General features: G+C 29.2%; 1 protein-coding gene across 1 annotated transcript in view; it reads right to left on the minus strand.

Annotated features, from left to right (window-relative positions):
- LOC129908290 (uncharacterized) overlaps positions 1-16,709 on the minus strand; it is a 130,519-nt gene that overhangs the window by 75,860 nt on the left and 37,950 nt on the right. The window contains exon 2 of the mRNA XM_055984696.1: positions 14,609-14,656. Coding sequence (XP_055840671.1) covers positions 14,609-14,656 — 48 coding nt within the window. The remainder of the gene's footprint in view (positions 1-14,608; positions 14,657-16,709) is intronic.

Below are 16,709 nucleotides of genomic sequence, written 5' to 3' on the forward strand. Positions count from 1 at the left end.
CTCTTGACAATTTTTCTTTTAATTACCGATTTTTAAAGTTATTTCAAAAATTTCCAAGTAAACAATCAAAATTTTATTGATAGGATAAATATTTTTTCTGGATTTCGTATTTTTTACACAAATTTGCTTATTTTCGAAAGAAGCCGAACTTTCAACATTAACTGTCAAATAAAAACTATTGGTGGTATTTATTAGAAATATGGCGCATTATTTCGATAAATCAATTCTTAAAGATATTAAAAGAATAAAAATATGTTTTTTACAGATTTTGGGCGATCTTTTTCGGTTTGTTGCCTGTGGTATACTATATGTTATAGAGGGTTAAAATAAGTACCTACTCAAAAACAGCGTTCCTGTACATGTACATAACACAAAAACTGATATTCAAAGGACTTAAAAACACATTAAAGCTAGTTTAAGTTTCATTTTTATGTAGCGTGCATCAATTAACCGTCATTCCGGGAAATAGGGTATATTTAGACTAAAATTTATTTTTTTTTTTTGTGATATTAAGTAAGATCAAAGATCGAGACCACTATAATATAATCTCATAAATAATTTGTTTTACTTTGTGACTTAAAAAATAAAAATAAATTAAGTTCAAAACGTCATTTCCGGGAACGTTCTTAGAATGTGCATAAATAATGTGGTCGAACATTTGAGCATGAAATTTTAATCATAAAACAATGTTGATTTCTTAAGAATTCGGTACTTGAAATCTCCCACCTCCATGATTTTGACCCTTATATCTACCATCAAATGCAATTTGGTGTAATAAAATTTTTTATCTATTTCCGCCAAAAACACGTATGCAGTAAAAGCTTATAACTTCTTTGTAAGTTATTTGATTAGCTGTGAAAAATGTTTGATTGTGGTTGTTTGACTTTCTAATGAATTCGAACCAAAAGCACCAAATTCTATATTATCATTTTTTCCACAAATTTCTTTTGACTCTATATTATAAAAATACGTAGCATTGTTGATTTCTTCATCATTCGTTTTGAATAAGTCGCTAATAATTTGTAATATTTTCATGGAAACAAGAATCAATTTTCAAAATATTTCTATTTAATTGAACAGAAAGACCACTGAAACTTGTGTCAGTTTTATCAGGACTTTTCCAGGATTATCAAGAACCTTTCAAATTATTTAAACAAAATTTCATCTTCATAAAACACGATTTGTTCTCAGAAACCCTCAAACCTACTATTGCATTTTATATGCAATTCTATATAGAATCCATTCAGATTAATCTGAGATTACATTGCAAATGACTTTTTCGCAGCAAAACTCATCAACGTAAACAACACGACAACGACTTTATGACGAGAGAAACTCAATTTTATTTATTCAAGCGAAAAATCTCAAAATTCACATCACGACACAAACAAACGCGATGCTTAACTAGAGCATTATGCAAATCCCATTTCACATACATTTAACGTAGGTATACTGCAATTTCCACAAAATAAAAAAAAGAAAAAAATAATAAATACAAATTGTTTGCTTCCTTGTTTCTTGTATATTATAGAGATGAGGATGACTTAGTATATTTTATCCTGGCACGCGTATGTGGTGTTTCTTTCTGTCTCTAAAGCAAATATTCATCATAAATGTTAGGTAGGTTTTATGCAGTAATAATATAATCCTATACGAAGCAACATCTCTATCGTCATCGTTGTCGACTTTTTTTTTTCAAAATAAATCTACTTCATTGAGCTTGTAGACAAGAATCCCTAAAAACTCATCTCACGCTTAAACCTACCCATCACACAGTCTTTTTCATTTATTTTCCTTATTTCAGTTTTAAATCTCATAAGATACAATTTTTACCCCCTTTTTTTCTTGCTTTTCACGGTGATGAAAGCAACGTCTCTCTATAGAGAAAAATGGAGAAATTTTTGCTTGAATATTAAAGTAGAAAAAATAAGCTTGAATGCAATTTGTCACTAAACAAACTTATCTCTTTTGCTTCTTGACTTAAAACCAGGGCCGTAGCAAAGTAAATTTGTATTTATTTCAGTTTAATAAGGAGAGAAGTTGTTTACACGCAAGAATAGAGATTCTGATCAAGAAAATAATATAATTTAACTATTTATAGAAAGAAGGGGGCTATTGACCCCCTTTTCAATTGATGTTACAATTCTTCTTTTTGGATTTCAAATTTGTCCTTTTGAAAATCACATATCATTGAGTTAAGGTACATGTTAGCATCAAAAGTCTTACATCACTTTTACCTCCTAGCCCCCTCCCCCCTCTTTTCTTTCCAAAACGTATTAAACATTCTAGAAAATTTCAAAACAAAATTATAAATGTTTTTTTTTTTAAACTAAAACATGTGGTAGACTTTTTACAAAATAGTGATTACAGGTCGGGGAATTTTTTTTTGGCAATTTTTTAAGTTTTTGCGTTTCGAAATATGAATTTTTGAAAAATACCTACTCTTTAAAGGGGACATCTGGGAAAAACAAGTTTTTTTGTTACAAGTTTTTTGACCGTTTTCAACCGTTTTTTATTGTTATCTTTTTTTCTTCAACAGATAATTGAATGAAATTTATATTGTACATAGATAGTAGGCAACACTATATCTGTGCAATTCAATTTTGTATTCACAATTTTGAGATAACGGTAAAATAAAGTTGTATTTTTCAACAAGTTATATTTTTTTTTATCTTTAGCTCATCAAAATAAGTGATTTATCTTTCTTACCTTTCATAACGGTACATTTAATACCAGCTGCACAATGTTGAATTAAAAAACTTCAGAAATACATCAAAATACCTGTGGAGATATGTTGCCCATGACCAGCCACTAGTGTGGAAAATACTGTAATCTCAGTTTGAAATTTCAACATGGTTGGCTTTGAAAAATTCTACCTTTTTTTGTAGGCAATGTAGAAATATGATTGAATCGTCATATAAAAGGTTAAATAATATGCTTTCAGATTATATAAAATTTTGTTTAGGTTGTCATATCAAAAAATGAATTTAATGGTGTTAGAAGATAAAAAAAAGATTGATTTTTTTTTTGCTTTTTTTGATGAAAATTGATTGGGTTCAAAAAATTCTAGCAATTTTCTAAAAAAATAGAAAAACCCTTTTTTAATTTTATTTTTAGTGTATACAGCCCTGTCTCCAGTGAAAAGAAAATCTATAGAAACATAAATCTAGACCATGTATGCATTTATACAACATCCTAGGGAGACAAAAGGGGAAGACTTTATATCAAATTGTTGCTTGTTGCTTTCTTTTTGTTCATTCGCCTGAGTTCATTCTTTTCTTTCTCCAGAAATCATCTTAAAAGTAGAAAATTATATTAAAAGCTTATGATTATATAAAAGAAGAAAAAAAAAAAGAAAAAAGAAAAGAGAGGAAGTCGCACACAATGTACACGTATGTAGAAAGTATGATGTGTATTTATGGTATACAAGAGTGCAACATGCACTTTCTCTGCCAACATCGTGTGTGCCTGACGTTCTTTTATTCTTTATATCCAAGGACACTCGCTCCTTCAGTGGTCCGAAAGGAAGCAAAAAAAAAAAAAATTATATAATTGCACCTGAACCCCGTACACTAACACCATAAATATACGCACACGACAATTCTATGTGAACTACTATGACTACCCTTCTTCGTCGTCATCTATACACGATGACGATGTTCAGATAGGTGTATACTTTTTTTTTCTTCATTTTTTTTTTCTTTATCAAGGTAAAAGTGTGAAGTGCAACAGGATTTGTGCTCGAAAAGTGGAAAATTGTAGCGCGTATAGCTCTTATAAATATAGTTTTACGCTCACACGAACAGTATAAGTAAAGTACTCATAGACTCGTACTCATACTGTATACTAACAACAACGCATCAACGTATTGAAAATATAAGGGCTGCCAATTAAAGTCTTCAAGTTAATCAACCCCGCTCTTTTGAATCATCCTCTGTGTGTTTGGAAAATAAAGAAAACATACAAACATACTGAAAGAAAAACAACAACAACAAAAAAAAGAGAAGAAAAAAAAAACAGAAACATACGCTCAACTTATAACGATGAGTAGAAACGATAGTTAAATGTGTTTAATTAAAAAGTTTTGATTATAATTCAAAAGCTTCTCGAGGATTCGAGAGAACCTCACTGTGTTTTGCCTCTCAATTAGATTTTCAAAAGAGGGTGAACGAAAAGGTTTTTCTCGAGAAGTGGTTTTTTTTATAGGGTTATGGTTATGGATGAAGACTATAGGGTGACCATTTTGTAGTTTTTATTATGTTTTTAAGTGCTTTTCAAAAATAATCGACTTCTTTAAAGAAAAAAAAAAAAAACATTTAGCGATTTTTTATCAATATTGATTGAGAGAAAAAAAATTGTTAAAATATTCAACAATGTTACAAAATTTTAACAGTTTTTAGATTTAGAAGAAATAAGAAAGTTGAAATGAAAATACAAGAAAATTCTTAGTTTATTGAATCAAGGATATTAAAAATTAGACTTATTCCAAACAAAGGATAATAAATTCAGAGAGATTATTTTCAATATTTAACCAAAAAATATGAAAATAAAATTTTACATATTCTAAACTTTCGAATTAATCCAGTAAAATTGTTTAATGACGCATATAAAAGTGACATTATTTTTCATACAAATAATACTGTTCTTATGAAAGTCATATAAGTCACATAAAAAAGGAAAAAACATAAATTTGGTAAATTTCTCTTCTTTAACGTTGCCATGACAAATTTTGTTGGACAAACTTAGAAGCCAACGACAAAGATAATTATCAACTTTTTTTTTTTTTTGCTCTTAAAAATGAAGACTGTGAACTGACAGCATTTTTTATTATTGATTACTCTGTGCAATGTACTATTTTACTTTTTTAATATTGTGAATTGATATTTGGTTAAGAACAAAAATAAATTTAAATTTAAAAAAATATACAAATCAACAAAAGTTCGATGGTCAGCTCTTTTGTTTAAGAAAGTCCAATTAAAATTGGCATAATTTATATTCGATTTAAAGTGCTTTTTATCAATTTTTTAGTAAGAATCATAGACTTTAATGTTAAAAGTTACACTAGCTACATTCATGACTTTAAACATTTTTAGGTGCAGCCTACTAAATTTGGCGAAGCACTTTTTTGAAGTGAAAACTTCTTTAGTATCGTAGTGATTTGAAACAAGATGAAACGAAAAAGCGACACGAAAAATCAATTGATCATAACTTTTTTGTTTTAATAGATAATATGAATGAAATTTATACAGTAGATAGGTAATAAAATAAATTATGATTGTGCAAAATTTCAATTAATTTCCTATTCAAAATTCTGAGATAACGGTGAAAAGATGTTCTTTTTCTTAATACGTTATATCTTTTGATCCTGAGCACATAACAAATTTATTTAACTTTAATACGCATGCTGATAATATTACCTTTCATTTAATATATCACACATAACGGTACGTGCTCTACAAGTTATATAATTTTTAATTGAAAAACTTAAAAAATACCTCAAAACACCTGTGAAGATTTGTTGCCGATGACCAGCCAGCAGTAGCGGAAGTACCGTATAATCTCAGTTTGAAATTTAGAAATGGTTGGCTTTAAAAAATTCTTACCTCTTTTGTAGGCATGGTAAAAATATGATTGAAGCGTCATATAAAAGGTGGAATAATAATGATATAAAATTTATTATAGGTTGTCTTTTAAAAAATCGATTAAATGGCGTTAGAAGAGAAAAGAGAAACAATCTTTTTGCTTTTTTTATGAAAACTAATTGGGTTAAACAATTCTAGCTCTTTTTGTAGATGTTGTATAGACATGGTCGATATAAATATTTTGAGCTGAAACAATAAGCTATCAGATGGTATAAAATTTATTGTAGGTTGTCATATAAAAAAAAAAATGATGGAATAAAAAAAGTTATATTTTTTCGATTTTTTTTTTATGATTTTTAAGGTTTGAAAAATTTTGAAAGAAAAGATTAAAAGTTTGTAACTAGTGTAACATAGTGTAAGACCTTTGGTTGCGCAGATTCTTTTTTTTTTTTAACTTGCCAGAATTCTGGGAATTTTCTTACTTTATTTCTTTAAAAAATTGATAATTTTAGGGTTATTTGTTATTTGTTACCACCTATGTTTTAAAGTAAAAATTAATAGACATGAAATAATAAAAAAATATAATATTCAACAAAACGGAATATTAAAGTTTTCATTCCATTCATTTTCTAATACATTTTAATATTTTTCAAAGTCGAAAAAAAATTGTCATCACATTTCGAAGATTAAACTCATCTTAAAGTTTTTTATTCAAAAAAACGTGACATCAAAGATTTTTGTTGATTTCGGATTCGAATTAAGAATATTAAAATATATTAGAAAAGTTTTTATGTACTTTGGGTCACCGAAAAAATCTTTATTTAAACAATTTTCCATGTTCCAACTCAAATATCTTGGAAACCCTTTGCTTTGGTAAGTTTGGGTCCTGTACTATTTTGAAAAATTTTGCACGTTGTAACTGCGAAACTTTTAAATTGTATATTCTTAAAGAGGGAAAAGGTAAAGCCATTTTGTCGCTTTTAAACCCGCGGTCTTTTATATCTTTATCATTTCCCTTATTTTTTTTAACAATTTCTCTAATTTCTCAAATTTATTCCAGCAAAAAACATATTTTACAAAATGATACATTGCAATTTTTTTATTTTAATTTGTGATCTATTAAATTGCAAAACAATACAAATGTTTAAATAATTTTGATAAAATAAAAAAAAAAAAATTAAATAATATTCCACCGAATTAGTTAACTCTTATTACCCATCTATTGGTATTTGTTCGATATTGCACAATTTTCCTATGAAATACAATTTTGAAATTCCAGTTATTTTTGTTTCATTTCATTGAAGTCATTATTTCATAATTGAACAAAAAAATAAAAGCTCATCAAGATGGTCCCAATTTTTGTATTATTAAAATTTAATACGGTCACTGCGGCGTATGTGTACTATTTTTTTTTTCAAAAATTTTTGTTGATTATGATGTTAGGAATATATTTTTTTTGTGTTTGTACTGGGCTAAGAAACATGGGTAATATTATTTCCAGTAGAAAAATGTTCTGTCTAACTATAGCTTTTTAGAAAGAAGAACCGAGAACAAAATTTGAACAATAATTAACACGCTTTACTTTCTAGGCTTTAGTTAGCTTTGAAAATAGCTACGATAATATCATATCAATCAATCTGGTCACCCTACCAACACTGTTTTCGTTTGTTAATTTTTTTTTTTTTATTTTTCTGCTAAAGACATCTGGAAAACTCTATGAAGAAAAATAAAAGTTTAACAAACGGGCAGATACAATATTGCAAAAGTTTTTCTTTTCCAATATTTTTTTTGTTTTTTCTTTATTATTTTTATTATATCAGAAAATACGGGAAAAAGTTAAGGGTTGCTTTTGTATTTGCTTAAATGTCTGCGCCCTTTTTTTTTGGGGGGAGCGAAAAAAAAAACGGGACGAAGTGTGAGAAGTGGACAAGTGAAAAAGTTAGAATTGACAGAACACGCAAGCTTGTAACTTGTCTTTTACTTTGTTTTTGTTTTCTTTTTTTTTTGCGAACTGTCTTTGATACTTTGGGAAAGATGGGTGGAAAGGTTCAAATCAGACCCTCATTCCACCATTTTTGTGTTAATGTTTGTTTATAGGTACTATTCGACAAAAAAACAAATATGTATACCGAAAAAGTTTCTATATAGGAATGTTTTGTGTTGCAGCATAAAACACAGTAATGTTGCTGTCATTTGCCATTGCCATTTATGTGTTTGTGTAAATAACCCCCCAAAGTCCCCCTCAGCTAGAGAGAAATACTTCACAGTGCTCTAAGGTGACTCAAGTGCAAGGACTTGAAGAGAATCGCTCCCCCTCGGGGTCCTTCCTGTAGCTTTATAATAATTATCCTTTCTCTTGTTGTTCTTTAATTCTTTCAACTCGCCCTTTTTTTCTGTTGCTGCTCTTCTGTTGTTGTAGATGATGTGGTTTGTTTTCATAGTGATGGAGGCGGGGTGGAAGATACGACGCTCTACCCCACAAGGATCCCTCTCACACAGTATGTGTATCCACTTCACGTCATTTGAAGTAAAACATACACATAACATGACCTGTACAAAATGCAATTAATCATTTGTGTATTTATTAAGGACTCTACGAGAGAGTTGCATGGGCGGAAAAGTTATAGTTGGGCTATACAGGGTGATACCTAACCTACCTATAGTCAGCCGAAAAAAAGACGAGAAATAGGGTGGTTGTTTATTAATAGTCACCACGCCTTTTCTTAGTTGTTATAATGTTTGGACCCTTTTTTTTGTGAGTTTTTTTTTTTTTTGTTCATCTTATGATGATGAAATGGGTGGAGGGAAAAAATTGGTAGGTATGTATTCAATGGGTATTTTTTGTTGTTGTATTTTTGTTGTTGTTATGTTATTTAAGAGGTTGGAGATTTTTTTTGTTATTTATGTTGTTTGCTGAAATATTTGTCAGCTCATAGCTAATATGGATAAACGACCAACAACTTATAAGCTTATGAATCAATCCAATCCAATGTGACACTTTATTGTTTGCAAGAGAAGAAAAGAAAGGACATAGCTAGATTTGTGATTTTTTTTTTCTGGATTGTGTTGTCATGGATGGAAGGGAAAAGAAGTAAGGAGGTGTGTTGTCAACAATTTTATTGATAAGACGTTCGATATAATATGATGAGTTTTGGATTGAAAGCAAAAAACTGTCAAAATTTCTAGCAAATAAAAAAAGGGAGAAATTGAGGTTTGTCTTATGGCCTTTAGCTAAATCAACAGAATTTTAGCTAAATGAGATGGAGTAACTGGGGTGAATAGAAAAAAAAAAACTATACAATACTTACATAAAAGTCATAAGTTTATAAGAGACACGAATACCTATCGGAATTAAATGAAGAGTGCACTTAAAAAGGCGGAATATTCAACCTTGTTTTTTAGTAAACAGTTCTTGATTTGACTTTAATCAAGAAACTATTGATTAGACGCTATACCTACAACATTTAAATGGCCCCCAACTTAAAACCTTTCAAGGTGTCCATTTAAAGAAAGTCCAAACTGATCTGAAATTCGATACCTAACTTGATTTGACTATCGAAATAAGAGTTTCAAAACTACAACAGATTTTCGATTATTTTTCGGTATGACACCAATCCAAAACCGACAAAAGAACTCTATTTTTCTTTTTTTTTCATTTTTAATAATTTTGATAGTAAATTTGTAAGTAGTCCATATAAAATCTGAGTTCATCATGTACCTACTTGAAAAATATTAAAGTGGCGCCCAACTATAAATATAAAATATCACAAAAGTTTGTTTGTGAGACCAAAACCACTATAATTTTAAATAAGTTGCGGATTTATACATACCTATTATAATAATCTATATTAAATCTAGGAATGTCAATTGAGGTATTAAAATTGACAAAGCGTTTTAAATTTGACCACCTCATGGAAAAGACAGAGGCTTTTGAGACTCCTGCACTTGACTTTGTGGGGTATGACTGTAATTAACCTGCTTGGTCACAATCAGAAAACTGCTGCGGTGAAATCATTCGAATAATAGAGGCCGTTGACGAAGAATATCCAAACCCAAAGCAATAACGAAAACACTTTCAGAACCATTTTTCGATATTTTTCAGACTGTAAAACTTAAAAGTCGTTATTGGTTAAAATACAATTTATATCCTTTTTTCACAAACTCACGCTTGGGTTTTGCTCCAAAGTCAAAATTGAGATAAAAAGTTTCTTTCTTGTCTTCATTTTTTAAATTTTCAATAGGTACCTATCATAATTTCATATGTCGTATTTATTTCATTCCAATGTCCACAATCCACTAAATTGGGTTCCTTGACTTAAAATTAACAGACTAGAATTCAACACATTATTCTTTCAACTAGAAACGCAACTTTTACCCCTTATTCTCAATTATTTCAACATTGAAAGTTGAAAAAGCTTTAAAAATTGAAAAACAATTGTGTCACACATTGCTGGAAACAGTGTTTGCACTAGCGGGAACAAAAATATTTTTACTTTTATAATTTTGAAAGCAAAAAGTGGCTAAAAGCTTTAAAATCATGAAATATATGCGGTCAATAATGCTCAGCGCTCAAGCAATTATTTAAAACTGTTGCAGTTTGCAGATCACTGATCATTTGAGCCGAAATTGTCTAGTGGATTTAAGGAACTATATGAGAAAGTGACATAACAGCTTATACATACTAACCCATAAAACTAATGGGTTTTCTTGAGAATTTCACCTTTTGTCCGCCTTCTTGGATTTGGGACTTAAGTTTCTGGCAAACACCTCAATTATCAATATTTTGTTAAAAATGTAGCTTAATTTTCAAAATTAGGCAACTACTTACATGAGAAATTTTTTGACGTGATAACGTCATATAAATCGATTAACCATGGCAGCCACCACAAAAAAGTGACGCCATTTTCTCCCGTTCCACTTGAAATTTTTCGCAGTGCGGCAAAATTTTTAATTCAAAATTAAAAATAAACTAGCAGAGATACAAATCTTTTATAGCTTATTTGAAAGATAGTAGATAACCTAGAGTTGAATACATATGAAGGATTTTTAAAAATTCCGTCATTTAATAGGGTTAATTGCGGTAAAACAAAATTGCAAAAAAATTAGCTATTTTCTAAACGCGACAATGTAAATAGTTGAATTTTATTTAAGTCGAAAGATAAATTTATTTCAAGACAATGGCATTGAAAAAATTCTAAAAAATTTTAAAACCATGTAATAAATGGTTTTCTAATCTAAAACATGAGGTAGACCTTTGACAAAGTAGTGATTTTAGGAAGGAGAAATTTTGTTTGAAAATTTGAAAAACGTCAGTCGAAAGATAATAAAATATGAAGAATTTTTGAAAAACACCTATTTTTTCGGGGTATTTTTGTGTGAGTTTTTATTTTTTTTAAATTTTGCGTACCGTTAAAAAAATTTCAAACTTATATAGAACATGAAGTCTATAACCGTGCGCATGCAAGTACAAAAAATTGATATTTTAAAATGATTTTTGACTGAATAACGGGAAAAACAATTTTTTTAGTCCCAAGTTTTTTGACCGTTTTTAACCGTTTTTTATTTGTATCTTTTTTTTTCAACAGATAAATGAATGAAATTTATATTGTATATAGATAATAGAAAGAGCTATATTCGTGCAAAATTTCAATCACTTTTGTATTCACAATTTTGAGATAACGGTAAAATAAAGTTATAGTTTTCAACATGTTCTTTCTTTTGATCTAGAGAAGATATAAATTTAATTTAACTTTATTGAGCATGCTGATAATAAAACCTTTTATTTGATATATCACTCATACCGGTAAATTTACTACAAGCTACACAATGTTAAATTAAAAAACTTGCAAAATACCTCAAAACACTTGTGGAGATCTGTTGATCATGAACAGCCATCAGTGTGGGAAGTACCGTAATCTCAGTTTGGAAGTTCGACACCTAACTTTTTTTCTAGGCATCGCAGGAATAAAATTGAAACGTCATATGAAAGGTGAAATAATGATCTTTTACATGATTTAACATTTTTTATAGGTTGTCATTGCAAAAAATTGATTTAATAACGTGAGAAGATAAAATTATATATTTTTTTTGCTTTTTTTGATGAAAATTGATCGAGTTCAAAAAAATTCTAGCTCTTTTTGTAGATATCTAATAGATATGATCGATATATGTATGTATATATATATTGAGCTGAAGCAATAAGCTTTCAGGTGGTATAAAATTTGTTATAGGTTGTTGTATCAAAAAAAAAAATGGATTTTTGGGTGATGGAAGTGATTTTTTCACTTTTTGCGTAAGAAATGATTGTTTTTAATAAATTATTTGAATACTTTTTGCGCATTGTAAACATTTAAAAATGGTTTTATTCTTTAAAAGAAATATGGGGCTTTTTAATGGTATAATTGTTTATGAAAGTTTTTTAAATAAAAAAAATAATATAATGAGAAATTAGAAAAAAGGTAATTTTTTTAGCTTTTTCTTATAAATTATGATTTTTTGAAATAAATAAACTCCTAAATTGACTCATTTTAAACAAAAGCACACAACCTGTTTTCTTACGACGTTACCACGTAAAATCTTTTTCCATAAACCGGCTTTACAGGCAACCAATTTTTTTTTTTAACTTTGTTGATCTTTAAAAAAATGAAAAAAAGTGATAGCCTTATATGTAAAACCAAACAAAAATTCTCGTGAACAGTTTTTTGAACTTTTCCAGTTCCAAATTAAAAAATCAGAACTTATCAACCAGATGAACGGTTTCAGACAAATACTAAATATATGATAAGAAAATCCCAAAATTCACTAAATGATGGTATTATAACCAGTTAAGCAATTTGTAAGAACGTTGTAATGCAGATCAGTCAGAATGTTTAATTTGTCGTGGACATAAGTTGGTACAAAATAACAAAATTGAGATTACTTAAAAGAAATTTTTACTAAATTTTCTTAATTTTTTTGTAACTTCCAAGAAATTTTTGATAATTTTGTGTATGAAATTACCATACCTACAGCTTTGAAGAAAATTTTCCAAGAATTTTGAATTTGTAACTTTTTTGTTTCGCATCACATTAATTTCAATTTTTGTTTCGTCTGTTCAATTTTTGCTTACAACTAATTACAGTGCTTCTACCTACACACTACACTTACTACTTCAATATCACTAAACTACACACACCTCCCAAACATAATCGAACTTTATGTCTTCACATAAACTATTCCCTCTGTGCTGGCGGAATGCATTATCATCATTTTTTTTTTTTTATAAAAGTTTATATAAGAAACCTCTTTGTGAAATTTTATTGAATTAAATTTCGCGCTAAAAATTAATAAAAAACAAATTTATTTGCCTTAATCACCAACTGTGCTGGCAACCAATAAATAGTCACGCGCCCAACCAAAAAACCCACTCTCGAGCGCAATTGAATTACCGAAGAAGCCCAGTCGCAGCCAGCCAGCCAGACACGAAGTCAGCAAGAGTACCTATCCTATTATACCAACCTTATACCTTTTGAATATCCATAAAAAGAGTACTTGGAAATATTTATGAAGACAACATCACACATGGTGCAACCCTGCGGCATCCCAATCATTCTTCGCCATCAAATATTCACTTTGAGCTTTAATTTTTGCTGATATACAAACCAAAGAGACGCGACGTACCTGGGTTCCCGTAAAGGTTCGTTGGTTACCCACAGTTGATACAAAAAAAAAAGCAACTATAAGTAAAAAATGTACACATATAAACCACTAACAGTGGACCGCAATTTAATTCCATAAAACTCCAACAAAAATATTAATTCGGAACGCGCTACATCGCATCGTCGTCAGTTTGGTGCTGCTGTTGTGTCGTCGCATATAGACCGTTCGGAGGCTTTGGACACGTCTTTTTGGACTCTCATTCGATTTTGTTTTTTTGTTGTACTTTTTTGCTGCACGAGGAACGAATCAATTACAGCATCGAATGAATGTACCAGGAACCTGCGCCGCCACAAGGTAAAAATGAAATTGGAGGAAAAAATTGTTCTCTCCCAGGTACCATAAGCATACGCACACGTTTGTTCGCCACCCTTCCGTTCATCCGTCTGTCCGTTCTTCCGCTTTTTTTCCTAACATGGACCCTCTCGCTCTCGAATCTCGGAACGGTTGAACGGATGGATGGATTTCGATTTGCGATTCGCGCAAAAAGGAGCTCAAAGACAAACGATTCGGTAAACAGGCGTTTCGTTTCGATTTTTCGTTCGATTTTTTTTTTTTGTATTCGATTATTTTTAGTTCCTCTAAAGTCCGCACCGATGCTTATGACGATGACGATGATGATGGCGTTGAATTTATTCCAAAAATTTTCTCCCTCTCTCGTTTATTGTGTAATGAAGAACTTTTTTTTCGTCCGTCAGTCGGTCGTTGTTGGAATAAATGTTTGCAATGCGGGATATTGTGTCATCGTTCGAAAATACTTTTGATTACCATCACGAAAATCGGTCAAAAAACCAAACGAAAATAAACACCGAATAAATCTGCAGCTTACCTACCATCATTATTCTTTCTCCCAAAAAAATAAAAATCGAAAAAAAAATATCGAAATCAATCGATATAGGTATATTTTTTTGTGTTATCGACTTTTTTCCATATAAAGCAGTTTTTGTATAATATTTTTTGTTTTATTATAATTTTTAATACGCAATCAACAATTATGATATAAAAATCAAAAAATCAAAGTAATTAACACGATTTATCAGAATCACTTTCAACAGGGGGGCTGTTGTAAATTACAATTGACAGGGGATTAATAATAAAAATTAAGCTTTTTTAATAGTCGGCTTAGAGTTGAGCAATGGTTTTTGAAGCTGAAATTCACATAAATATTTCGTTTGGAGATGTGAGGATTTGGAATGAATTTGGCTTGAATGCAAAGTAAATTGCGCTTAAATTTGCGATGACATTCATCCTTTACATAAATGACAGTCATGGGACATAATAATTTTTATTTCTTTTTTTTTTTTGATTTTTTTTTTGTTTGCAAAACTTACCGCTGAGCATTCTGCATGTAACACACAAAGGGACTCCCGTGTGGCATACTGAAAAGAAAAGAAAAAAATGATGAGTTAGATTTTGTTGGTGTTTATTTTACAATATTAAATATATGAATATAACAGGTTTAGTTAGTTTAAATAAAGTAACTCACTTATGGAAAAAAATCAGTGTTAAAGTTGTATAGATAATTAAAAGACCTACAACTTTAACTCATCATCATATTACATATTTACATAAACTTAAAAAATATGAGAAAAGTTTAAAAAACTAATTTCATGTTTTTTTTTTTTTAACTCGTTGGTAGTTAATTTTTATAAGATTTTGTGAAAAAAATCAAAATTTTCTTTAAGGCAAAATAATATTGAAAAGAATTTTTTTTGGAAAAAAAAGACCTAATTTTCAATCAAAATAAATTTGGAGTTTTGAAAATTTTAACACAGCATTTTTTGTAGTAAGCTGATATTGTAGAAAAAATACTATCAGAAACTGAAACCCAACGATATTTTTTTATGAAAATCGGCTGAAAATTGGCTGAGAAAAAATTTGGTAAAAATAATAATACAAAAATCAGTTTCATTTTACCAGCGCGCGATTGGCTGGTAGTTTTGTATGAAATTCTGTATTATTTTGTTGGAAATTCGGTTTAAAATTTTCTTCTCTTATCCGTTTCTCTATATATCCGTTTTGGAAGGTTTTTCTAAACCATATTGAAGTAAAAGTTTCAGCAAAAAAAAAAAAAAACTGTCGAAAAAATATTATTATAAGTCAAAATTTGGGGCACCTATTTAAACCTTACAAAAATTAAATTTTACAAAAATTTTATGGAAATCCAAACATTTTGGTTAAAAATAAAAAAACAATTAGACTGCTCTATATTGGCAATAGGTACCTATAGGAAAATAAATGTATTAATTGAATGTAGTGAATGTTTATTATGTTCAGGCTGTTATTTTAAGGTTGTAGGTACTTAAACGCCAAACTTTTTGACAGAAAGACTTGGTGAAAAAATTGTTTTGGTCGAATAAAAACAAGCTTTCATTTCGTATCAAAAACATAGATTTAGAGCAAATCTTTCCTTTAAATATAATATATAAAAGGATCAATGCCTAAAAACTCATCGATTTTCACACGTTATTCAAACATTAATAGCAAAACCCTTGTAACCGATTAAGTTTCTACAATTACTGTAGGGGAGAGGTGCGGACAGTGAGACAACCTTTTTATAAATTAGTATATCTTAGAATGTTTTAAAGATAGCCTAACCAAACTTTGAACTCAGTTTAAGACATGTTTTATCTTAATGTTGCAAAAAAAGTTGTAGTTAAGGAATGAATGAGAGCATCACATTGGACTAAAATGTAGAAAAAGTCAAAACGTCTCACTGTTTGCAAGGGGTGCGATCAGTGAAAAAAAATTAACGAAAACTTGAAATAATTATTTAATTGACAAGTATATAATTAATTAATTTATGTTACTTTAACCCATTTTTTCAAAAAAAAAAAAAAAAAAAAAAAATAACAAAAAGCCAAAAAAAAAACGAAAAAGAACACATTGAAGACATGCTAAAATATAATAGATTTTTTAAAAATCTATGTCTCACTGTTTGCTTTTTAATAATTTCTCACTGTTTAATTTTTGTCATTTTTCGGAAAGATATAAAATTACAAAAAACGAGAAGGAATTCTAATTACATGATATTTTTTTATGAAAGAACATATAAATATAATACATATGTAAAAAAAAGTTCTGTCCACTAACCAGGTTTTTTTGTGTTATACATTTTTATAACACTCCAAAAACTACTTTCACCTGATTTTGTGTGATATTTTACGGTGTAGGAAAATGGACAGCTTTAATTTAGTCGGAACAAAATTAAAAGACGCAGACGGGGAAATAAAAGTTTTGACCCAAACTATCGTTACTGTGCTTATTTTCAGAAAAGAGAAAAATGGATTGTCTCACTTTTTACACTGTCTCACATATGTATGTGAACACAAAATATTTAACAAAAGTCGAGTTATTCTAACTCAATAAGATTTTTTAAGTGTTTAAAATGTAAAAAAAAAAGAAATGTTCCACATGCACCAGAGTGACCGT

Source organism: Episyrphus balteatus, chromosome 2, assembly GCF_945859705.1.
Source record: "Episyrphus balteatus chromosome 2, idEpiBalt1.1, whole genome shotgun sequence".
NCBI lineage: Eukaryota > Metazoa > Arthropoda > Insecta > Diptera > Syrphidae > Episyrphus > Episyrphus balteatus.